The 26,761-nt window shown below is 38.3% G+C and overlaps 1 protein-coding gene across 1 annotated transcript in view; it reads left to right on the top strand.

Annotated features, from left to right (window-relative positions):
- The first annotated feature begins 7,277 nt into the window (after nt 1–7,277).
- b3glcta (beta 3-glucosyltransferase a) overlaps nt 7,278–26,761 on the top strand; it is a 75,185-nt gene continuing 55,701 nt past the window's right edge. The window contains exons 1-2 of the mRNA XM_005736036.1: nt 7,278–7,613; nt 17,676–17,713. Coding sequence (XP_005736093.1) covers nt 7,409–7,613; nt 17,676–17,713 — 243 coding nt within the window. The 5' untranslated portion in view covers nt 7,278–7,408. The remainder of the gene's footprint in view (nt 7,614–17,675; nt 17,714–26,761) is intronic.

Below are 26,761 nucleotides of genomic sequence, written 5' to 3'. Positions count from 1 at the left end.
TTTGTTATTTACAAGACAGCAAACCTCTTAGAAGGTCTGCTGCCCAGTTGGATAGCGCTGCAGAAAAATGACTTTAAATGGATTCAGACATTGTGACATTTTAAGAAGCCGTAGTTTTGGCCATGTCACTTGTGTTCAGCACCACGCTGTGCAAACTGGTAAAATATCAAAACTGATCATTTAGTTCCCTCCCCACAGGCACCTTTGGGCAGGCTGAGAGCTGGAGAATTCACATTTCTTCATCTTGGATTCATCCTGGTGTCCCCTTTGAGGTTCTGACTGATCCACTGAGTATGCCAGATCATGAAATTTTGAATGTAAAAACAGGTCTATCTCATGCAATCAATCCCGACATGACTGAGGAGGATAGAGGGGAACTAAAGGTGAACTGCATTATTTCACAAAAACTTACCTGAGCTGTGCAAGATACAGTATCCGCCTTTTTCACTTCCCCTGCAAAAAGAAGAAGAAAAAAGATGCAAATTTTGCTGAAAGGAATAGAAGGCTGGGTGTTACAGAGTTATAACTATTCTTATGGCAAAGACTACTGTACATATGCAATGCAAGTCTTAACTCAGTCTCAGCTGAAAAAAGTGGGAGATTTAAATTTAGAGCAAGTGTGTCTTCTTTTGCATTTCAGACTTTGCGATGAAATTGTCAGGCATACTAACAAGCTATTGAACCACTCTGCTCTGAAATGCTTTGATGCTGTGGCGCCACCACACACCAGTGAACCACCTCACCTCTCCCTCGCTTCTATTGATCCTATCATAAGCAGCACTGATGAACTGAGTCAACTGAAAAAAAAATATGAAACTGTATTGGCCAGTATTGGGAAACTGGGTCATTGCAGCATCCAATACTTTTAAAGACAGAACATGGAAAATACAGTAGAATGAAATAATATCAAACAATTAGGCCTCATGTAATCATATATACAGTTGACTCTCTCATCAGGAAAATCAAACCAAGTTCATTAAACCAACAAAGACAGCACGAGTTCACCCAAAAGGAGATTTATACAATTTATGGAAGATGTGAAGCTGTTCATATTCAGGAGGACGCTAGGTCACCTGCTGTTACAAAAATTAGTTCTGCTCTTGTTTCTATTTTGAAACACTTTTGATCTCATCGCTGACATAAAGCAAAGTAAGCAAGAAAAGTAGGAAGGAACACTGCTGAATTTTGACACTCATGACTTTAAACTGTTAAGATGACATTTTCTTCCGTGTCACTGAGTAAACTAATTTAGCTCTTGATTTTTTCAAAAAATACCTTTGTGTTGAACAAACAGAAAAAGAAACATGCTAAATTTTATTTTTATAGCCTAGTCGAATATTAAAGCAAAGCATTTCATTCTTTCAAAGGATGATTATTTTTCAAATCTCTGTACTTTATAATTAGTATCTAAATTCATAAGAACAGATCCCACACACTCCTGTATTTTTCTGAGAGAAGTGACAAAGCAACAGGGAATGATCACCTGACATTTCTCTTTACAACATCTCATAGCTCATACTTTTAGGTACAACCTAAAACGTTACTGTTTTCACTTCCACTGTTTTTACTCTTACATCATGAATCAGTTACTCAGAGTCACCAAAATATAATTGGCTAGTAAATATTTAAATGTACGAGAGTATGCGAAAACATGAATTCATTAATATTATTCTTTATTCCTTTTGTTGTTTGGTTGAAAATTTGACATTATTGGGGAAAAACACAAATTCATAGGAAAAAAATGTGGTTTCAATGAGCAGAACTCTGGTTTGCACAATTTAATGAGATTTTTAACCAAAATATATGTATATGTATATGCAGATTTATATGTGCATTATTCATGATTATTATTATTATTTTTTATCAGACTAACATACAGTACTGTGCAAAAGTCTTGATCCACCCCTTATTTTTTTATATTTTGGTTCCAAGAAGTCAGACTTTTGTAATTTTTTTAAAGTGGCCTTTAAAAAATAATAATAGTAATTCTCCAGGCTTTCCAAAGGTCGTTAAAAGACAGCACTGACTTATGAATCATTCAAGCATTAAAAAGTCACCCAGTGCAAGGGAAGAACCAGTGCCATAGCAAAGAACCAATTTTAATTGTATTTTAGGTGTTTAGTTAGCTGCCTGTCACAAAAACAAATAATTTGTTTTTGTTTTGAATGTAGAAAACAATTACACACTACTGTGCAAAAGTTTTAGGAAGGTGAGACAAATGCTGTAAACAAAGAATGCTTTCAAAAATGGAAATGTTAATCAGTTACTTTCATTAATCAGCAAAGTGCACTGAATTAACAAAAGACAAATCTAAATCAAATCAATATGTGGTGTGACCAAACAGCATCAATTCTTCTAGGTACACTTGCACACAGTTTTTGAAGGAATTCGGCTCGTAGATTGTTCCAAACATCCCGGAGAACTGATCACAGATCTTCTGTGGATGAAGGCTTCCTTGCATCCTTCTCTCTTCATGTAATCCCAGACACAATCAATGATGTTGAGATCTGGGCTCTGTGGGGGCCATACCTGAAGTTAGTTCTTATATTTATATATATATATATATGGAGGTCAAGAAAGAGGTACTACAATGAGTGTCTACAACCATCTGTTTGGGCAGAATTGCAGCCAGTGTTGTTGGGAATCTTGTCAAAATTGATAGAATTGGGAACACAAAAAAGTGCCACTATGCAGTACCATCTGGAAAACATCTGGCTGACAATGACTTCATTTATCAGCATAACAATAATCCCAAAGAAGAAATGCATACCTGGATAGAAAAACACATAATGGGCCTCTATCAGCCACGGGCTGATGTCCTCAGACTTCCAACCTTAACATTACTGAAGCAGTGTGGGATCATCTTGACAAAGAATGGAACAAAACAACCAACATCCAAAGAAGAGCTTTGAATGTCCTTCAAGAAGCCTGGAGAACTATTCATGAAGACTACTTACTTAAAGAAAGTACAGGAGAGCTTATCTAAGAGAGTTCAGGCGGTTTTGAAGAATAAAGGTTCAATATTGACTTTCAAGATCAATAGCACTGTATAAACATATACATCGTATGTCAGTGCATTTCAATAATGTACCCCATCCACAGTACTGTACATTGTCTTCTTAATAAAAGTCTGCTTTCAGATTTTTTATTCTTATCATTTAGAAATAAAGCATTGCAGTTTACATTAAATGCCCTTTGTTTTTTCTGAGCACATGAATGAGAAGGATCTATCTGATCCTTGAGTCTAAACAGGAGACACCTGCTTAAAGTATAACAAAGATGGAGACCTTTATCAGAATAAAGACAATGGCAAATTAAGGGAAAAAATCAAAACAAAACAGAAAGTATCTTTATGTTTTAGTGACTGTGGTAAAAAGATGTGTCTAATACATCCAAAACATTCCATGTGATTCACATCACATTTTCATACTTATTAAACCATTTAGTGACCCCTATAGATTGGAGTCTCATCATCCTGGAAGAGGCCACTCATCGGGATAGAAATGTTTCATCACAGGATAAAGGCTAATCTCTCACAACCATTCTGTATTGATTTCCCTCTAAGGGGACAAGTGGATCCTGATTCTCTTAGTAAAATAGCTCCAAGAGCCACCAAATCACTTCACTGTAGGGGTCAGGGGTTTTAATTTGTCACCTGCCTGTATAAACCAAGTAGTGTGCATGGCAATATTTTAGAAGGAATTTATGCATGTATTTCAGGTAAAAGTAAGGGGAATGCACCGTTGTAGACAGAGTCAACTTTGTGAAAACAAAATGAAATGTGACATAAAATGAAAAATGAGGGACTGAGATAGTGTGCATAGTGTGTAGTTCATCAAGTAAATTGTCACTGTGGTATTTATTTTTTTCTTCTGGACTGCCGTAGAAACAATATCCATGGAGAACTTTAAAACCTGCAATCCATCATCCTTTTTCTTACACACGCATTCACACAGACAGACCTGAATAGTCCCCAGTCCTTCTCTTACTGGGAAAGTATGAGGGTTTGTAATATAAGGTTAACAAACAATAATTAGAAGAGAAACCCAGGGGAGGTTATGTACATCTGATGGGTTTTTGATTACAGTAACTATTAAATCATATAATAATTTGTGTTTATAGTTAATAACATTATAATTACAGGTTAAATCTCTCAGAAATTCACATTAGTTACACATTTAGTACACAAAAACATGTTAATGTTGTTATTTAATGTTTAATATAGACAGAACATGTAGTAACTTCAGTAACAGTAGACTGGGGGCAAGTTGCTTCTTATGTTAGCACTTAGAAACCAGTCAAGTCTACTTTGTCTCTGTAAAATCAAGTCACCGTCACTGTTCACAACTTGCTCTTTCATGTACTGTCACTGGAGGGGAAAAAACAAAACAAGACACTGTCCTGATTTTCTTGTTTCTAGCTGTGTTCATAGTCACAAATCTGGACAGATCTGTCAAAGTGCATCTGAATGAATGCTGCCTTCACAGGATGTTGAAAAGCGTGTTTCTCACATCCCACGTGAAAGATGAATAACAGAAAGCAGTGAATTTGAGCCACCCCAGTTGCCAAAATGTAACATTTATGGAGTTTGGAGCACAGAGGTGATGCCACCAATTGAAATTCAAAGTCAATTGGGCCTATTCTTCTGTATAATGATAAAAAGACAGTTTGATTTTCATTACTTGTCTTAGTTTTAACAGTGATTTTTCCCCAATAAGCAAATAACAATAAAACAATTAAACTACTGCTGATCTTAGATGCCTAATTTGTAGATTTGTACAATGCAGCCCTCAGAAAAGCATTCCTTTTCCAAGGATGAAAAAAATGAAGAGAAAAATCTGAAAAACATATACAAGAGAAAAAAACTTAAAAAAAAAAAAACAACCACTAAAATGCAATATAGCTAACATGCTATAATGTTAGTTAAGCTTCTGTTTCAGATGCAAAAATGTCCCCTCAATTTTTAGATCTGTTCCCATAATGTCACATTTTACAACATATTGACATGGCTACAGAAAGCTATTGATTTGGCTATTCATACCATACCATAAGAAGCTCAATATTACCATATTCTCAATAGAACAAAGTAATATGGTTATGCAGCTGGTAATGGCTATGTTACGACATAACACAGTTTCAGACCCAGCACATAAGGGCTTTAAGTTATTGTGCTAATTGAGCCCCTGCTCACATTTTGCTGGGACTTAATGATGTAACTAATCCACTGTCTCCTAATTAGAATGATAAAGGTGTAAGCTGTCCCACTCTCACAAGTTCAAATTAACTCCAGATATGAAGGAACCAGAGTCTTTTCAGGAGAAGTGTAATCAGGCAAAAATGCACATTGACTTTGCAGGTGTTTTACTAGATATACGTTTCTTGTCATAGCAGGAAACAGTAAGGCATAATAAAATGGAAACAGTAAACTAGATGTGCAACGCTATCACGACATTGAAAGAGCTAAAGAAGGGGGTTGGATCTCCTATTGCCTTCTGAACTGCCTTTTAATTCATGGCCCAGATCCATCAAGGTGCTAAAAACATTCCTCACAAATTTTGGTCAATATTGACATGGTAGCATCCCAATTGCTGCAGATTTGTGAGCTGTGTATACATGAGCACGATCTCTGTTCCACCACACCCCACAGGTGCTCTGTTTGGATTGAGATGCGGTGACTGCAGAGGTCATTTGAATTCAGTGAACTTACCGTAGTGTTCAGAAAACTAGTATGAGATCATTTGAGTTCTCGACATGGTGCATTATCCCGTTGGAAGCAGACATCATGATCCATGCTTTCATGTTGTTTGTACCTGATTTTGACCCGACCACCATAGCAGAAATCAAGCCTCGTCACACCAAGTAACATTTTTTCTTTCTTCTGTTTGTCCAATTTTGGTGAGTCAGTGTGAATTTTAGCCTCAGTTTCCTCTTCTTAGCTGACATAAGTGGTGCAGAGTGATCTTCTTCTACTATAACCCATCTGCTTTATGTTCAGTTGGTTGTAACGAGTGGTTATTTGAGTAATTTGGCTTCCCATCAGCTTGAAGCATTCTAGTCATTCTCCTCTGACCTCAACAAGGCCTTTTCACCCAGTTTCCCAAAGAACTGCTACTCCCTTGATTTTTCTTCTTTTGAAAAATTCTCAGTAGATCAGCAGTTAGTGAAGTACTCAGAGCAGCCTGTTTGATACCAACAACAGTCAGAGTCACTTAAATCCCATTCTGATGCTCATTTTGATCTTCAGCAGGTCATATATGAATATATGCCTAAATAGTCTTAACTGATATTTGAGATATAAGATATTTGCATTAGCAAATAACTGAACAAGTGCACCTAAATAAAAAACAACAACAACAACATAACAACTAATGGCGTGTATAAAAAACAACGTGAAAAATGAAGGCTTTGCAAAATGTGAGTCAGAAACATGGAGACAGCTGCTTTATGGGGTTCTATAAAAATCTACAAAGAAGTGTTGGGTGAGTGTGGAGAGTTTTTGATAAACGTCTCCCTGTGGTTTCTTTATGTGCAAAACCAACAGTCTGCAGTGCTGTATATAGCAAATCTGCACATCATTATTATCATGAATGTAAGTTGTGACCTCTTACTGACATTTTCCAGGAATATATTTCAACATAAAGCAAGGAAACCATTCGATGAAATTCAACAATAAGCTGCATCCTACTTAGGCGTCCCAGTTCCAGGATCCGGCAATTATCTAAGCTGACCTAATGGCATGGTTTATAAGAAAGCATAACTGGAACCAATTAGTTCATGTCACTAGTTGCCCGTGTGATTTCCTCTGGTAAGACATGACAAATGTTTACTGTGGGGGGAGGAAGTGACATAACTGTAGAGAAAACTGAACAGTTATCTCCAGAGTAGAACTGGAACTACATAATCGATTAGTTACTCAGGTAAACATAACATTTCTAACAGGCTGGCGAACATTTCTTGGTATCAGCTTCTTAACTGTGTGGATTTGGTGCTCCGTTAATTAACAGTAAACTTTAAATATTTGGGTTATTTGGGTGGATTTTTTTTTTAGCATTTTGAATTCTCTAAAATTATTGCTATGCTTTAGTTGGAGCTATGGGTTAAATTTTAAGCAACTCATGGCTTATTTTTTTATTTCATTTAATTAAATTTATAATTATAACCTTTGATAAACCTACATTGACCTTTTCGAACACGTTTTGATTTTAAAAAAAAGACTGCTCGGTAAGATGTATTTCCAGCTCTAGAGCTAAGTCGGGAGTTTCACGGGAGCACTTGAAGGTAGCAGCAGTTAGCCTCCAGTAAGCGTTTCTGTTTTTTTCCACCATCTGGCCGGGCAGCCTGTCAGCTGAGCTCAGTGAATTCATCCCGCCAGCAGAGCGCGTCCCTGCGCCTCGTACAGAAAGTGGCGATGCCTCCTGCCGGAGCACAGATCTACTCCCCGTTTTCCGTGAAAAGGAAAAGCCCAGTTGTTTGTTTTTTAACAGTCAGAAAGCCCATGCTCTGCGAGCTTCCTCCACCACCTACACAGCTCAAATACGACTCTCCCGGGATGCTGTCGAACAGCCCACACGTCGGTCACAAAGTGGCAGGCTGTTTGCTTTTCCTCTCTTTCTGTAAGTACTCACTTTACTTTCTAATCTTCAAGTCAGGGGGCTCGGACCAGACAGCTGTGAGGGACGTAACGATCCCGGCAACAGTAAACAGTTTGTTCCGTTTTTCAAGGCGAAGCTGATTTTTGTTTGGAAACAAGGGACAGTGTTGCGCTTGATACAGTTTTGCCAACAGCGCGAAGAGGCGAGCTGCGAGTGTATTTTCTTAAGTGTGAAGTGCGGAACCATGATCCGCCTCAACTTCCTGAGGAGTTTAAAGGCGATTTGCACTCACCGGGTGCCATGTGGCTTTATGTAGACCAATGAGTTTATATTAGAGTTAACGGCAGAGGAGAGGGTTTGGAAGCTCTCTCGTGGCATTTCTGTTGAAATCAATCCCCCCCCTCGCGACAAGCGGGGCTGCTTTTTTCCCTGACATATCGACGTTGCACCGACAGGAGTCAAGCCCGAGGATCAATGCACCTCAGGCTACAGCTCCCAAAAGCTTTAAGTTGGGGGTTTCTTTGTCGCCCTGGATGTGCGCTTGGAATTTAAAAAACAAATGCAGAAGATTAAACAAAAGCCACAGTTAAAAGCATGACTTGTTCCTATTTTTGTCGCTGTAAGAGAGTAAAAGGAAATTATGTCCACAGACTGAAAAACAAGTGAAAGGATATCTTTGCGCTTTGACTACATATAGTTTTTAATTTGTAGCACAAATATTGGCAAAATTGTTTCATAATTCCCTCAATGAAGTTGATTTCTTAACTTGATAAATGTTTAATTGATATGTTAAATCTTTTAGTTGAATTGGTTTAACACGAATTAATGCATGCTCTAAGCATGCTCCACGTATATTTGCATTAGCATATGTGTGCATGTTCTTCTGCGTGTACATGTTCCGTGCACATACAGTCATATATTCAGTGATGTGACATGGACGTTGCAGCACACAATTTGTGGCTGCAGCTGGGAAGAGAATTGGACTGAGTGACCAATATTATATCTGCCCAGTGTACCATGGTGAAGGTCCACCTGAACGAGATGAGATAAATGCTGAGCTGCCTGCCTCACTGGGACTGAAAATTGTCATGGTGACAAAAGCTAAATAGCTAAATACACAAGGATCTGCCAATGTGTTGCATTACCACAGGTCATTCTCAGTACTACTGATTCATTATTAATTGGATTCGACCTAGGATAATTAAGATTTTAACCTACAGTTAGCCGCTGCTTTACGTTCCTTTCTTTGCTTTGCTTTGCTTATTCCAAACATGAATATGTTCATGACTTTTTATTTTGTAGAATTTCACTAGAAAAAGGAGAAACATATATCACATATAATTTCTGATCAGCTTCCTTCCTTGGATGCTTATTTCTGGCAAAAATAAATAAGTAAATAAATCAAGCCTTGTCTCAGTTCAATTAATTCCTAATAACTGGAAAAGAAGGAAGTGCTGCTTTGAAGCCTACCTGCGGATGTTGCACATTAAACAAAACCGTAGCAGTTTGAAAAAGTCCTCAAGTCAGTGCATGTGTGGTGTAAAATACGCACTACATTCTGGGCAGTATGAGCAGCCATGGTGTCTGCTGCAATTGACCCTGTGCCCGGGTGAAAGCTCTGTTTGTGTATTTGGCCCTGAGTCAAGCACATTTAGCTGGGCATCACACTCAGACAAGGCTGCTTGTCTGCTCCCCCTGTATGTAATATTCATGGACCTAACATTGAAGTACAGCCGAGGTCTGGAGAACAGCCAGTTTGGTGACATTAGGGTGCCACCTCTGCTGTTTTTCAATGATGTTGTCCATGGAGCCTCAACCAACTGTCATTTCTGATGTGCACTCAAGTGGTTTGACGTTGAGTGTGATGCAGTTGGGACCAGCAGTTTGAGACCACAGCACATTTTCTGGGTCCACATGGGGCGCATTTCAATTGTGGTACATGCAGTATTTCCATAGAGTGTGCAATTGCTTGTTGACTTAGAGATAGTGCAGTGATGTACAATACATGGGGTTGTAGAGCTATATAAAAATGTGGATTCAGCTTTTCTTATGCTGTTGGTGAACAGCAACATTTATCACTTGTGGCTGGAGAAGCCGGTAAAACTGTGCTGTTAATTTAGAGCAATTAAATTTAAAACACTAGTTATTTATTTACTGTAAAATTTGTCTAAACACGAGCAGTTGGTTTGTTGGTTGCTGACATTTTCATTGCAATCCAGAAAACAGCTTCTTAAAGGTTTTTGTTTTTTTATTTGTTTTTTTTTTCATCATGTGTCTAAGTGACAGATTGCCAATTTATCTTCAAAATTTTTTCCCCATTCCTCTACCTTAGGATGACTCAGTTCAGAGACAGTAAAAAGGACTGTGAGATTGAAGTGGGCGATGATGGGGAGAAAGGAGAGCTGAGCCAGCTCTTAAACAATAGTCTTTGTTCTGACCTTCAGCTGTGGTCACTTTTGGGTTTTTAGAAGTGACTGAAGGCATACAGCTCACATGGTGAGGAGGATTAGGATTCATGATTACTCTCTCACAGGTCTTGGAACAGATCTTATCCCATAGGGGGAGCGAAAAGATATGACTATGAACGACGAGATTTTGGCTAAGTGACAAATTGGTGCTTAGAAGTCCTTTAGCTGTTTAGGTTGTTGATTTAAAAACATCAATTTAGCTTAATAAAAAGGCACAGGGCCAGTTTAAGGAACAGGTTGCACCAGCATAAATTAGTTTTGGCATCTTTGTGACAGAAAGGCGTGGACACCGTTATTTCTGCTGCTGCATATGTATTTGTGGGAGTTTCCCTATTAGAGTGCAAAACTTGGATTCAGTGAGTTAGAAAATCTACTAAGGTTTGTAGCCAGCAATTAACTACCAGCTGCTGAAAGCAAAGAATAAAAGCATGTGATATTTTTTTGTAGTGATAGTCATCACTTGAAGCATTAATTTTAGTAGGAATGGCAGTGAGATGTTATGAGAATAAAGGCATGAGTGAAACACCTGGAGCAGAAAGCCAAAGTTTTGCCTCTGTCGTGTAACTCTTCAGTGAGTCTCCATCCTCAGTGCTCGGATCTGATGTATTTCTGGTCCTCAATATTGATATTACTTGTATATTAGTGTTGGAGAGAGGGGGGATAATAGTTTACAAATGCTAGCATAGGTGCTATGGATGTAATGCAAGCACCAGAATTAGTTGTTGGGGTGCTTCATGTTCCAATATCAGTCCACAAGAAAAACTGCAGAGCAAACTGTGTGTTTCTTTACTCACAAGTACACACACTCGGCCATGCAACTCACAAATCGCATTCATGTTTTGTTTTTCCCATTATTTTAGTATTATTTATTTTTACTCCTCTCTAATATGAAATGTCTGTAGAAATATAGCTATTAATGTTTCTTTGCTGCTCACAGCAAATCAAATTAATTCCTTTGACTTTAATAAATAACTGCAGCCTCTTGTGGCAGGCAGATAAAACAACATGCATACATTTCAGCACATGGCATAGCAACCTTATTAACTCGCAGATCAGTCAGGATCTGAACTTAAAAAATGTTTTGTTCTTTCTCTTCTGTGTATCCTGCTGATCACCTGTTATACACGGATTTAAGATTTATACTTCAGATGTGTTTGTTACTCTACCTGAGCTGTGAGATTTAAGCAGACGACCACTGCTCAAAACCTTAAAGACCCAACACAGTCTCCATCAATTTTCTGACAGAAGACTTCACCCTTATATAGAAACATATCGATTAGCATGCTGTTGAAACTCAACTGTAAAATGTGTGCTTATGCTGTCTTACTATACCACTGTTTTTGTTGTTTCATTAGGGTTTGACCACCTGATGTGCTCTCATTTTGGCAGACTGTGTACCTGTACATTTGCATATTGTTGCAAGATAACCTGGACACTTTGCGCTCCCATTGGCAACATGTTTTGTGATGTTGCGCTCATATGGTAGTGACATGTCAGTCAAAAAGTAGCTATGCCTAAAAATATACCCTGCTTTGTCATTTAATGTGGGACCATAATTTTAAATATGAGCATTACATTTTAATAAAATAGACCTAAAACTATTGAAATTATTGGTTAGTTTGGAATGTGTATACTGATGTTATAGATCTGGTAGGGTCATTTTCTTATAAAATCGTGTTGGAAGGCTACACACATCTTTATGTGCAGTATATGGTGCCATCATTGCAAAATGTGCTCCTGGAAACACCTAGTTTCATTAGAAAAAAACCCACAACAAAGGCAGTTTCCTGTATTTTTCCTGTCACTCTAAATGTCTGCAGCCTGATATTGACACAGTCACTGGACTTGACAGATCTGTAGCTCAGAACAAAATGAAGGTCATGTTAAAGAATGGATGTGGTCCAACTTATGTTTGCTGAGTATGGCATTGTCCTTGTCCATTACTTTTTAATATATTTGCGGAATACAGCATCTTAATCTGCTATATGAGCCGTCTGCAGCTGTCTGGTTGTTGTTTTCACCTTGTGAGTTTGTGTGTGTGTGTATGTGTGCATGTGTTTGTGTGTCATTCTGGCAAAATCTAATCTTGGAGACACCCACTATAGCATTGGTGGTTTTAGTACATTGGCATCTTTATATATCTGCGACAGTCTGTGAACGAGACATGAAGCTGTATAAACAAATAATAATTTCATGATTAAAAGCTTCTACAAAAGTATGATAACGTTTGTTTAATGTAATCAGCATTTATATATTTAAAAATCCAACCAACCAAACAATAAAACATTTGCACTGAGAGTGAGCGCCATAGCTCTAACTCGATTACGTGTTGCTAGTATGGATCTTGGATGGCTGCTGGCGGTGCTCGAGCTGGGAGAGAAAGTTTAAATTTAATATGACACAATCCCAGATGAAGCTTCTGCATCTTGCATGCCGAACAGTTTGCAGAGCAGTTGTCAAAAAATATAAACCAAATGAATTATTACAACTGTGTGTGAAACTGTGTGCCATCTGTGCCAGCCCTTTGAGGAGATTTACTTATAATAGCTTTTATTGTTCTTGTTGCTGCTAAGTTCTATAATTTTTCAATGAGGAATGCTGGCATCCTGAAATCATCTTACCTCACGTATAAGTTATGGTAAGTTTTCTTCAGCCTGGGGTTATTATTGATCATTACTGATGAAAATTCATCATAACCGCCCTTGATGTGCTGCCCCAGTGGTTGCTGACTGTCACTAGGTGAAAGAGGTTGCTGCATCAAAAACCTCCTTGTGATTGCCTTGGTCACTAGCAGATCGACTTGTGTCCAAATTCCACCAGTGACAGAAATATCTGCAAAAAAGGTTTTTGATGCACCAACATATAACTTTTTGTGACTGATTTCACCCACTGTAGCAACTGCCAGCAACCATTTGTCCCCATTCCCATCGAGTGTGGAAACAACAAGCTTGTTTCCCCATTAGAGGCAAAAACTAACAGGTGGTGATATGCGACTCAAATTTAAACGAATGACTCAACCAAGCATCGCTAGCTGCTCTTGTTAGCTGCAATTTATGTGACAGGAAGAGAAGATGGTGGAAGGAAATTACTGATGCTGTTCCATATAGTTTGGCCAGGTATATGATACCAGTTCAAACAGTTGAAAAGCAATGAATCAAGCAAGATGAAGTTTCTTTAGTTATTGTTAAACTAGTGCTAAGAAGTTATTTTAAATTTTTATTTTAGACTTTTATTTTAAATTCCAAAGGAAACACTACTTTTGTGCTTACACTTGACTCATGATGAGTCACCTCTATTGTACTGTAATGCTGCTGCTGCTGGGACCTTGTTTCAATGGATTCACACTTCAAATTAGGTAGTCTGTCATCAGTGACAGTAACTCATTGGAAAAGAAGGGTAGAGAATGCACTTCATTTACTTGCACTCATAAATGCTGCTGCCTGCAAGGTGTAGGCATTGATAAAATGTTGTGCAGTTTTGTTTTGTTTTTGTTTTTTTTTTGTTTTTTGTGTGAAATATCATTATCACAAAATTTCTTGAAGTTTCGTGATATAATTTTGAGGCATTATTGACCACCCCTAGACACAATCAACGCCAAAGTCTGCCCGCACAAGTAGGAAACCAGAAGGGATCAGATTTTTAATGTAGAGGGAAAAGAAAAAGTAGAAAGGGATCCTAACATTTGTCATATTTATAATTTGTTCTTTTAATTTGCTGTGAAGTAACCCTGACTCCAACCCATCTATTAGATATGAATGGCAAAACTGATCTTACCAACAGAGGTTCATCAGGGGATGTTGGTAGTGGACTTAAATGGTATGATGGGATTTGGATGTAGATTGCAGTCACACAGGCGTTAGCAGAAGGATAGCAGAAACTATGAAAAGGCGGGTTTATAAAATTGTACAGAAACCTGATATGATGCGTGATTTGGAGATGTTTCAGTGACAAAAAGACAGTAGGCGGAGCCGTAGGTGGCAGAGTTGAAATGAATTGCAGAATAGAAACGAGAAGGGCAGCTCAGGTTAAGTGATTTGGACACAAAGTTAGACAGCCATGGTTGATGTTTGGACATGTACTGTTGAACATGGAGCTGCCAGGCAGGAGTAAAAGACAAAGACCACAGAGGGGGTTAATGGATGTAGTGAAGGAGGACATGCAGAGTGTTGGACTGATAGATGAAGATGCAAGTGATGGGGTCAGATGATCTACTGTTGCGACTGCTAAAGGGAGGAGCTGAAAGAAGAAGAAGATTAAAAAAAGCTGTGGCCTGGCTCATGTCGTGATGACATTTTCAAAACATTTAACATTAATTTTGCTGGTTGTTTATTAACTTTGTCTTCAACTTGAAGATACTTAATGATCGAAATAGGCCAACATTAGAAAACAAAGCAGTATGTTTTTCCCCACCTGTGTTATTCAAGACAAATATTCGTGCATTTTTCTCATGTTTCATTTTCCTAAATGTTTGTTCTTTTCACCAGCCACTTTACAACATCTTGTGCCAGGTAGTGTTGTTGTGTAAAGAGGAGGGCTATGGATGGCCTTTCAGAAGAGGTTGGTAAGAGCTGAATCCATGTTTAATGGCTCTCAGCTTGGCAGTGTTTGCACGCTGGTCTCAAAAGTGGTTTCTGGATGGCAGCCCTGCCACATACATCAGCACTGTGAAGCTAACAGGATTTTAGATTTTATTGTTTTTGCCAAATTAAATAACTTTGTTTTTTGAACCACTGCAGCTGCAGTTCAGAGCTTTCTCTATTCAGTCTATTTGGAAGCCCTTAGTTGTCTCATGTTGCTTTGAATACCCCACATGGACATGGTGATTATCAGAGCTCTTTTAAAGCAGACACTGATTGCTAATTTGCATTCAAGTTAATATAATACACCTGAATAACTGCCTTTGTTAATACGATTTAGTTACTTCAAAGCACTTTTCATGTGGTGTCTCTATTTTTCCCAGCTCTCTCAGTGCCCATTAAATGCTGGAAGTAATTAAAGTCAGACACTGACCAATTGTCAAACAAGCAAGCCATTGTTTAATTACTATGAATCCATTTTTCATTAGCAGGAAATGGCTCTCAGTAGAACCCTTCAACCTGTTTGAATTTAATAAAGTATCTAGCTGCTCTGCATACATTCTTTGTCAGTCTTGAATTTGGATTCGCCTAAGATGAAACCCGAGTGCAGCGTTTCCTTGATAATTGCACTGGACATGTTCTGTCATTATGACAACAGCGTATATTCTGCACAGGCTTGTTTAAAAGCTAAGCCATTCAGCGCCGTTATTGTGTAAAGGAATTTCGAGACTTTCTGAAATCAAAGCCACTTCATCTCAGTGTGGCTCAATTGAAAACACGGTTGGAAACAACAGACTTGATTATGCAGGCTGAGGAAGCAATGAGATGGAGGTGCTCCAGTCACCGCTCCTGATGTTATGTATGGAGTTATTCCCCCTCTTCCTTTCTGTGCATCTCTGCCTCTCCAGGGTGAGCCATGAAAAGATGGGAATTTTGAGCAGAGGTAGCAGAATGTATTGTTAACTTGTATGTATTCCTGTAGGAAGCCCAGTTTCATACCAAATGATGCATTTTTAATAACGACAGAAACCAGAATACAATATCATGATGTCGTGTGTAGTGTCTACATACCTAAAGCTTTGCTGGCTCTTGCTTTATGTTTGTGAACTTCACATAGCTTTTAGGATATACAGATATCAGATAATGATGTGAGGGGAGGGGGGGTGGGGGTGTACAAAATTGAGTTTTGCTGGCTTCTTGTGTATAATGAAGAAAAAAGGAGGCAGTTTAATCCAGATTGTGATTCCCATTATTCAAGATTTATTTTGAGCTTCTCATTTTATAAATACGATCAGGCTCCCCCTCTTCTTTCTTTTACCTTTTTCTTTGGTCACCCTGTGTCTGTTAGATGCAGACTCTTTTTGTGGGAAATGTTTGAAGAGAGAGTTACCTGTAAAATATAAAAGTCTAAAAAAATCAAAGATTTGTCAGTAGTGCTGGTCAATACATTGCATTCTTTATATTCATTGAAATATGAGCATGGACCACATCACAAAAGCTGCCTGAAACACACTGGAAATCCATTTTATTTGCAGACACCATGATTTTACACTCCAAAGGGAAATATTTGACCTTGTTCAGCAATGTTTGAAATAACTGCTTTTCTTTATTCAGTGGGAAGTTGCTATCCACGATTTTTTTTTCCTATACTGAACAATGTTGTTGCACATGCGTTTATCTATTTGCTTTTTTTTATGTCAATTTATACCCATTTTATCTGAAGTATTTAATCAGGAAATGAAACCATTATTAAGTAATTTCTTTCACATTAGCCTTAAAGTTGAGCATGATGGTTCATTCTGCACTATTATATAATGGTACTAATGTTATTTCTAATTAACAAAGTCACTGCTGAGTCATTGTGGAATTTCTTTTAAGACACTATGTGCTGTGTTTTGTTTCTCTGTTAATTATCTGAATGTCATTCATGTTTGGTTGATTTAACAGCTCATCAGCATCATCTTTTCTGTCTTCTCTCCATTTGTCTCATTTTGTCCTTGTCACACAAGCACTTTAAATTAACTGTGAACTGCTGTAAACAGTAGCAGGAAACAGAATTTATTTATGTTTTTAAATGCAAGAAAACCTAACTAGTAAAAATCAGACCTTCTCTTCCATTCTTAGGAAAAATAAAATCCCTTCATTTCCTTTAGATAGTTTTAAAAGTGTCAGCATCCACTGTTATTTTCAGTGTTTTCATTATAAGAATAATAGCAGTCACTCGTTTTGATCTGGCAGCTTCATTCCAGGCTTTGCAGACAGAAGTATTTAAATGGACTTTTTGTGCTTGTTAAATAATTTAAGTTAAGGGTTTCCTTACTATGGCTGGAATCAATTTCTGACCAAATTATTGCAGAGTGGTTCACAGAGATTGTATCAATCTTCTGAAATACAGATAGTTATATCTTTTCTGTAGAGCCTATATTTTGGATATTACATAGTGGTTTGGTTGAAGCTCGAAAACATATCTGCTGCTTTTAGGTTTTAATCTGAACTCTCTGTTGACCTTTTAAATGGCCACAGTGCAGTGAGTCAGCAGAGGAAATTTAACAATTTTTATGTTAGATCATCTAATTAAAGTCAGATTTAAAGCTGAGTGATGTGGGAGTGAAGGCAGTGTAATTTAATATAAATTGCTTTATTAATTCATTCGCAGCAACGCTGCCGTTTTTGATGTATTGATTTGAAATCCTGAGAACCTTTCTGAGAAGATTTTCTTGTCTCTGAATCGATCGATGGCAATGTAATTGGATAGAAGCTCTCAAGGCTCTAATTATAATCTCGAATGGTGAAATGGTGCCGTACGCTTTTAGACATCCAGCAGCAACTCCGAATGGAAGAAAACCCTCAAATACCTTTTAAATATGTTGTTTGTCCACAAATAATAATAAACAAGTTGTTTTCTTTTAGTGTTGCATTTGTATGACAACTTTTAGATGGTGAAGACTGAAGCACAAAGGAGACTGTTTCAGTTTTGAATATTTTATTTCTTTTTGCTGGATGATTTGGAATAACATAATCTTTTTCCATTGTTTCAGTTCACCTTGCTGCTGGCAGCTCAGGAAAAGACACACAGGTAAGAAAAACAGTTGACCCCCATTATTCTTTGTTTCCTATGTGAAAATGAAACTTGATATGATACCTGAAACCTTACACTGTCAGTACACTGAGGTATTGTAAGTAGTTAATCATTTGTTTCTTGCTTTTCAGTTGGTCGGGAAGCCTCCACTTCCTGACCAGCTCAAATTAGCCATGTTTTTGTAATTGAACCCATATTGGCCTCTAGATCAGAAGTTTGATTTGCTCAGCACAAAGTCGATTTTCTGCAAGTTCAGTGTGGTTTTCTTGCTCTTGCACTTTCTGTAGTCTGCAGTTGCTGTGTGATAAATAATTAACATTTTCAGTTGCTCTACTTCTTATTGGTGTGAGAAGATGTTGACAGTAAGCCTCCTGGCAGAGGTGCTTAGCATCACAAAAACGGCAAATTACTGTCTTACTTTTTTACTGATGTCAACTAATTCTTTTCCTGCTGAGGAAGTTTTGCTCTTTTAGTTTGACACTTTTTCAGTTTTGTTCCCCCATGTTCTTATAAATGATGGAGAAATTGTTTTTAACTAAACCTCCAGTGTGATCCAACTGAATATAAATACCCTAAAACAGTTGGTTCTTTGTTGGATTGTATTCGTGAGAACTGCAGAAGCTATTGGCATCCAATTTAAACAAAAAAAAGAAGGCAGTTTTCCTAATAAAATTATCAAATTATCAAGGTATCTATTAGAAAAGATACTCATTCAAATCATGATCCCCTTTTTTAACTAGGGAACCATTTGGCACTGCTGCCTATCAAAGTGATAAAGTAAAACGATTTATATAATAATCACCCAGGAGAAGAAACCCATTGGGGGCACTGAAAAGAGCTGAGTTTTTACAACAAAGAAAAGATAATCAGGAATAAAATTGCTAATGTGCTGAAAAAAAGACGTGATTGTGAATCATGCCACAATGATAAAAGCAGAGAAACCAGTTTATGGAGTTCCTTTATGTCTAAACTGCCGCAATGAATCTATTCATACACTTACATGTCTGCAAAAAGCACGGGGAAACAGCTCAACATTTATTTCTGTCTTTTCCTATATTTACCCTTGCATGAGGTTGCTAATGGTTTTGAAAGCTCATGATCTCTTTATACTCCCAGCATACTATGAATTTCCTAATGCACTCACTGCCCACTGCATAGGCTGTGGCTAAAGGGGCAGGGTAGGTCACCCACTGCTCAGACGTTTAGTGGTTCAATAACCTCTACTCCAGGCTGCACGTCCAAGTGTCCTTGGACCATGTTTACAGTGAAAAGTGATGCACTGACGTGTGGGTGCATAAGTGAATGTTGATTATAATGGAAAGCACTTTGAGTGTGTAATGAATAGGAAAACACTACATAAAATCCATTTACCATTTAGAAAATTTTAGCAGGTTTCTCAGACATAAAGACACTTTGCCTTCTGTATGTACATTTGTTGTATTTAGCGTGTGTGTGTGTGTGTGTGTGTGTGTGTGTGTTTTGTGTAACTTGGGTCAAATGTGAACCAGGTTATTTATTTCCTTTTTAGATCTTCCGAGCTGAGAAACAACATTAACAAATTAGAACGGAATACAAATTTTTAGGTCATGGAAGTGCTCCAGTTTAGTTATGAAAAGTCATAAAATATAGATCAGGGCTGTGGCAGGAGGCTTGAAGGTCACTCACACATAAAATATTTTGCAACATATCCTTAGAAATGATCAAAGAGTAAGAAAACAATGTTAATGTTTGGAATTTTATACCGTTTATGAATAAAGCATTTTAAATGCTTGTATATCCAATAGAAATTTCAGAAGCAATATATGTGTAAATGCCATTGTATAGATCAGGGGTCGGCAACCCTAGGCACACGTGCCAACTGTGGCACGCGAAGGGTTAACTGATGGCACGACCATAGCTGGACTAGCCATCGGGCATACTGGGCATTTGCTCGGTGGCCCGGTGACTTTTTTTTTCTTTGTAGCGGTATAAACAATGAAAGGTGGTGGATTGGCCAGATGCTGGTCGGTGTGTAAAAATAACTCAGTTGTTTGGTGGTGGCTATGGCGGAGCTTCCACAGATTCAGTAACATTAGCAAGTGGTGGAGGCCAGCAGGTGGATGAGAGAAAGGGGAGGCAGGAGGAGCAGAGACCTGAGACAGCCGCCGGTCGGAGTGTCAGGTGAACTGAACTTCAGGTAAGAAGTTATGACCTGCTGTCTATCTGGGTCAGATATAAACCAAGTTTAGGCGGAGTTTATTTTCGTTGTGCTGACTTTTTACAGTCAGCTACAATAACTTGTACTGCTCGTACCGTCATGCTAGCATGACAGAGTTTCTATACAGCTGGGTAGGTGCTTTGATGTTACTGATGTTGAACTTTATTTAATTCATAAGGTTAGTTAGTAGAGTTGCCAACCGTCCCGTAAAAAGATGGAATCATCCTGCATTGAGAAAAAATATTACGCGTTTCGTGTTGAGGTGAAAAGGAACATTTTGTCCCGTACTTCAGCTAGAATGGAAAAAGACACAAAGCTGGAGTTATTCTGTCATTACACTGCACAACTGCCTCTTCTTCTCTCATTCCCTCCCCCTCCCTCTCCTGTTTCTTCTTTAATCATGAAACTGATCAATGATCAGCTGATCGGCTTTTCTCTCGTTTGTTTATCGCCCACTTTGCGCCAGAAAGAGGAAACCGGCGGATGTCGCGCTAAGCAACAGCAGCACGTTTAAGCTTGATCAGCTGTTGTTAGAATTTATTTAATATTAATTTCTAGTATCAGCTGATGTTTGCTGGAGCCACAGCTGTAAAAGCTGCTGGCCATGATGTCGGTTTGTATATCTGGTGAGAGGGAAACATGAAGATGAAACCAGGAGATGTCCTTAGTGAATCATCAGAGCTGGACAGGTGATGGAGAAACAGGTTTACCTTTAAGGTGACATGAATGAGTTGAAGGGAAGTTATGAACTATTTCTGAGAGACAAATAACACCAGGATCCTTTTTTATGTAGCTGACAGCTGGTAACTATGCAGGGGCGGGTCTAGCAAAGTTTTGCCAGGGGGCCAGGTAGGGCATTAACAGGGAGAGGGGGACACAAAGAAATACTTTCTAATTCTCATTTAAAATGTCTAGCTGTTATTAAATAATTATCTGAAGCTTACAACCATAGTTTTTATCTGACGTAAAATGTATAGAAATCATACATATAACATCCACAGCTGTGCGTGTTCATGGAGCTTGCATTTTCACCTGCTGGACATCACTACCTGACAAGTTTAACTGTCTTCAGAACATTGCATAGGCCTTATTGACAGTATTTAGCTCTACATATCTGTGTGAGCAGATTTTCATGAGTGTCCTCAGGTAGCCGTCTGAATGCTGGACACTTGGAGACCTGTGTCTCTGAGTGGGAGACCAGAGATCAGAGTGTATTAACAGACATGCCATATTGGCCCAGTTAATTTTTCTTATCATTGTTGTGAGGAGACCATAAATAGCATTTGCATTTTCTGTTGTACAGTTCATTTGCTGTTATGGAGTTCTTGTTATGGATAAAATGTGTCTTTTTTTTTGTTTCAAAATAGCTGATAACTATTCGCTGATAGCTGGCAACATCTGCGAACAAATATAATTCTATAAAGTGGTTCTATATAGTGTGTAACTGTTCATATAGAGCGTTATTAAATTTATTGCTAATGCAATCATATGGCACACTGACTTCTGAAGAAATTTTAAATGGCACTCGTCATCAGAAAGGTTTCATACCCCTGGTATAGATATTTAGTAGAGTAAGCCTTTTAACTAAATTACTTCTTCAGAGTGTATTTCACATGATTTTCAGACCAAATGGTCAGCTCAGAAGATCTGGTGTGTGTGATATGGGAAATGCTAATATCAGAATGCAAAGAAGCTACAACCAATTTTACTGCTGCTTACTGTTTACTTCTTCCAATGGAAGAAGTAGTTTTGATTCATACTTTGCTTTAATCAGCTTTTTGATTATACCATTGCAACAAGAGACTCATCATATGTAATTCAAGAAACACAGTTGCAGCTGTAAATATCGGCGTAATCAGTTGTCATCTTTCAACACAGTCAGTGGCTTGCATATCGACCCCCTCCCCACCTCCTTTTCCTTTGAAGATGGCCTGAAGCCGCTGATGACTTGCAGCAGTTTGAACTGAAAATGACTTGGAGAAGGTGGCAAAGGCAAGCACAGGTGCTGCGATTATCTGTCGCTTCAGGGCTTCAGAAACAACAAGAATACTACACATTTGCTTATGTAAGCACAAGTGCCTTGATTGTGTGTACTTTGAGGACTCATGAGGAAGGATGCAAGATAACTATACAATGTGAGAACAAACCTCCTGCTGATGGTCCTGCAAAGCCAGTGAAAAGCATTTCTCTAATGCTTGACTTTGAGGCTTTGCAAGTTATGAATACACTTCTAAAATTAAATACATGACCCAGCCTGAAAGCGTTCCACTCTGAAAGGGTCAGCATCACCTTCTGGTGGTGTTAATATATGTGGGGGGAAAGCACAGAGCAGTCACCACACACATGGAGACAAGCAGAACAAATGTAACCGAAAGTGCATCTTTGTGAGTCAATGAGTTATTTAATGTGTTTTTGAGACTAAGTGGTATAGTTTCACAAAGTTATATAATATAAACATTTTCTTGAGTATGAATGTACACTGTGCAGGATGGGACATGGTGTTCTCTGAAGGTTGGGACAAGCATTCCAGTTACTCCAAAATGATATAGTTTCTTTGTGAAGTAATCCAGATAACAAATATAACAACCACTTATTTTCAACTGTGACCAGCAGAGAAGAGTGCTTTTTGTCTTTTGTAGGTTTCAAGTTTTGAGTACATTTCAGTGGTTGACATAATGATTAGTCTTGAAGATAAAGAAAAGTGATTCCTTAAAAAAGCACTATTTGACTCACCGTGTTAGATTGAGCAATAACACCTTCCCCAGCATTTGCAGGTTGTTGTTTTTCTGCCAGAATTAATCTGTAGAGCCTAAACGGCTGTCACTAGAAGCAAAAAGAGTTTTTCTTATTATTCCTATTCTCTTCACCTTGGGCAGTTGCTTTGCAGAAATCAAACTCAAGAAGAGACGTCTAATGTCTGAATCATTGCTTCAACTCGTCTGCAGTGACCTCAGCTCAGGAAAAATGATTATTTTTTCTGAGATAACAAACCTTTGTGAATGCTGTCAATATTCATTCAAAGATCCCACAGCACCTGGAAAAAACCCAAGTACCAGCAGTTCCCAGATATTACACACTAATTTGCATTAAGCTCCAACGTTATCTATTATATCTGGAAATCTCATGTTTGGAGAAAACCTGTGTACACACATGCAGCTATAGATTAGCCAAAAGCATTTAATCTTAATTCTTAGTAGCCCAATTAGTCTTTGTCTGAATCACATTATCATTGCTTTTCACGGTCAAAAATACTGTAACTTTTTTAGAAGTTATTATTAATAATGTTAAAAAAAGGATGCAAAATTAGCTTATACCTAAAGCCTGTTTCAGATGTGCACTTAAGTCCATTAATCAGATGACATCTAAATGTGTTGGCTTCAGGTCTTAAGTCCTTATAAAAGTCACAGTAGCACTGGATCAAACTTTGTGAAAAAAAAAAACATCACTTTCAGTCTATCACAGGTCTGAACAGCAGACTGCTGTCTGCAGTAACAAAAAATAACTTGATGTAGTTTCTAATCTTGAATAACAACAATATCCTCTCTATCACAATCGAGGTAATGTCTGAATGAAACCGTGAGGAACATTAACCTAAAAATGTACCTACAGGGAGTGCAGAATTATTAGGCAAGTTGTATTTTTGAGGAATAATTTTATTATTGAACAACAACCATGTTCTCAATGAACCCAAAAAACTCATTAATATCAAAGCTGAATGTCTTTGGAAGTAGTTTTTAGTTTGGTTTTTAGTTTTAGCTATTTTAGGGGGATATCTGTGTGTGCAGGTGACTATTACTGTGCACAATTATTAGGCAACTTAACCAAAAACAAATATATAGCCATTTCAATTATTTATTTCTACCAGTGACACCAATATAACATCTCCACATTCACAAATATACATTTCTGACATTCAAAAACAAAACAAAAACAAATCAGCGACCAATATAGCCACCTTTCTTTGCAAGGACACTCAAAAGCCTGCCATCCATGGATTCTGTCAGTGTTTTGATCTGTTCACCATCAACATTGCGTGCAGCAGCAACCACAGCCTCCCAGACACTGTTCAGAGAGGTGTACTGTTTTCCCTCCTTGTAAATCTCACATTTGATGATGGACCACAGGTTCTCAATGGGGTTCAGATCAGGTGAACAAGGAGGCCATGTCATTAGTTTTTCTTCTTTTATACCCTTTCTTGCCAGCCACGCTGTGGAGTACTTGGACACGTGTGATGGAGCATTGTCCTGCATGAAAATCATGTTTTTCTTGAAGGATGCAGACTTCTTCCTGTACCACTGCTTGAAGAAGGTGTCTTCTAGAAACTGGCAGTAGGACTGGGAGTTGAGCTTGACTCCATCCTCAACCCGAAAAGGCCCCACAAGCTCATCTTTGATGATACCAGCCCAAACCAGTACTCCACCTCCACCTTGCTGGCGTCTGAGTCAGACTGGAGCTCTCTGCCCTTTACCAATCCAGCCACGGGCCCATCCATCTGGCCCATCAAGACTCCCTCTCATTTCATCAGTCCATAAAACCTTAGAAAAACCAGTCTTGAGATATTTCTTGGCCCAGTCTTGACGTTTCAGCTTGTGTGTCTTGTTCAGTGGTGGTCGTCTTTCAGCCTTTCTTACCTTGGCCATGTCTCTGAGTATTGCACACCTTGTGCTTTTGGGCACTCCAGTGATGTTGCAGCTCTGAAATATGGCCAAACTGGTGGCAAGTGGCATCTTGGCAGCTGCACGCTTGACTTTCATGGGCAGTTATTTGGCGCCTTGGTTTTTCCACACGCTTCTTGCGACCCTGTTGACTATTTTGAATGAAACGCTTGATTGTTCGATGATCACGCTTCAGAAGCTTTGCAATTTTGAGACTGCTGCATCCCTCTGCAAGATATCTCACAATTTTTGACTTTTCTGAGCCTGTCAAGTCCTTCTTTTGACCCATTTTGCCAAAGGAAAGGACGTTGCCTAATAATTATGCACACCTGATATAGGGTGTTGATGTAATTAGACCACACCCCTTCTCATTACAGAGATGCACATCACCTAATATGCTTAATTGGTAGTAGGCTTTCGAGCCTATACAGCTTGGAGTAAGACAACATGCATGAAGAGGATGATGTGGACAAAATACTCATTTGCCTAATAATTCTGCACTCCCTGTATATTGAAAGAGAATACTATCAGTCATCAGTCATGTTATCAATCACATGTATAAAAAAAAAAACGTAATCTGTTTTGACTGGCTTGTCAGTGTCTATGTTTAATTGACTGCAGGTACCAAGCACAGGTATAAGAGACAAAATACAACAAACAAGCCGTTTCTGATTTTCCTAAGCTAATTAAAGTGCATTCACAATTACAGTCATGTGAAAAGGAAAGGAAAATGACAGTTTTCAAAGGACTCTGTGTGGGTCTGTGAAGAACCTAGTACACCCCAAGATTCAGTAGCTTATACAACCACCTTTGGCAGCATTAACTGGAAGTAATTGTTTTCTGTATGACTGTTTTCAATTTCTCATATCCATTCATCTTTATAACATTGCTTCAGTTCATTGAAGTTTGCATACATTTATATATGCACAGTTCTCCTAAAGTCCTGCATTGTAATCAGAGGTATGGACTTCAGCTGGGCCATTGTAGTACCTTGATTCTTTTCTTTTTCGGCAATTCTGGTGTAGATTTGCTGCTGTGCTTTGGATCACTGTCCTGTTGCATGATCCAGTTTCAGTCAATCTTATCTATTAGATGGATGGGCTCACATTTGACTGAAGAGTGCTTTGATATACAAAGACTTTATGGTAAACTCAGTGATGGTGGCTACAAAGAAGCCCAAAGTCACCACCACTTCACCACCGTGCTTTACAATTGGTATGAGCCATTTCTACTGATATGTTGTGTTTGGTTTTTGCCAGTCATGATGCTGATTATTATAGCCAAACATCTTCTGTTTGGTGTAGCTTGTCCAAAGGACATTGTTCCAAAAGTCTTGAGGTTTGTTCAGATCTTTTTCTTTTTTTTTCTTATTCTACCCTGTTCTTTTTAGGCTTTCTCCTTTTTCTAATTGTAGTTGCAGAAACGTTCACATTTAGCATGAGTTGTAGTGCTTGGGTTTTTTGCAATTCTCTGACCTTAAGGGGAGATTTTTAGTGGGATGTCCACTAAAAAAGATTGTGTTGACATACACCTGAATGCTGCAGAATTCTAAAACCTCCGGATTTACAATGGTGGTCATGGTTGCAGATGATCAGTTGATAAAATGTATCTGATTAGCAACACCTGGTTGCTACTTACCCTCTTAATTTCTCTGGAAATAGTAAGGGTGTTCGTAGTTTTCCTGCGGACACTTTATTTTTCGTTGGACTGGAAGTGTTTCTACCCAGAATGTTTGTTTGGGGTCAGATTTTGAGGAGAAAAATGATTTAATATCCCAGGTAAAAAGTCATTTTATTTTATTTTATTTACAGGAGCAAGCTGTCACTGTAGTGTACGGGTACTGTTTTGTTAGTTTACAGATAATGAAACCCTAAACAAATCAGTGACTTTTTTTGTGTTTATATCCTTCAGCAATGGCTCCATAGTGCAGTGGTTTACATGTTTGCCAAATAAGCAAATACTGCCAACTCAAAACCCTTTGGGGTTGTACCAGAGAGGGTATCTGGCATAAATTAAAAAAAAAAAATCTGCCAAATCAAACATTCAAAGATACTTGCTGTGGTGAACATTTGTGAATAGTAGAGCAGGGCGATATGACCAAAAATATTTATCACGATATACATTTGAAAACCGTGGCTCAGGGGGTTGGGAAGCGTATCTGTAACCGGAAGGTCGCCGGTTCAATCCCTGGGC

The sequence above is a fragment of the Pundamilia nyererei genome, unplaced genomic scaffold, assembly GCF_000239375.1.
Source record: "Pundamilia nyererei isolate P.nyererei 1_Seehausen unplaced genomic scaffold, PunNye1.0 scaffold00066, whole genome shotgun sequence".
Taxonomy (NCBI): domain Eukaryota; kingdom Metazoa; phylum Chordata; class Actinopteri; order Cichliformes; family Cichlidae; genus Pundamilia; species Pundamilia nyererei.
Note: the sequence above shows the minus strand (reverse complement) of the source record. Positions and strands in the feature narration are given on the sequence as shown.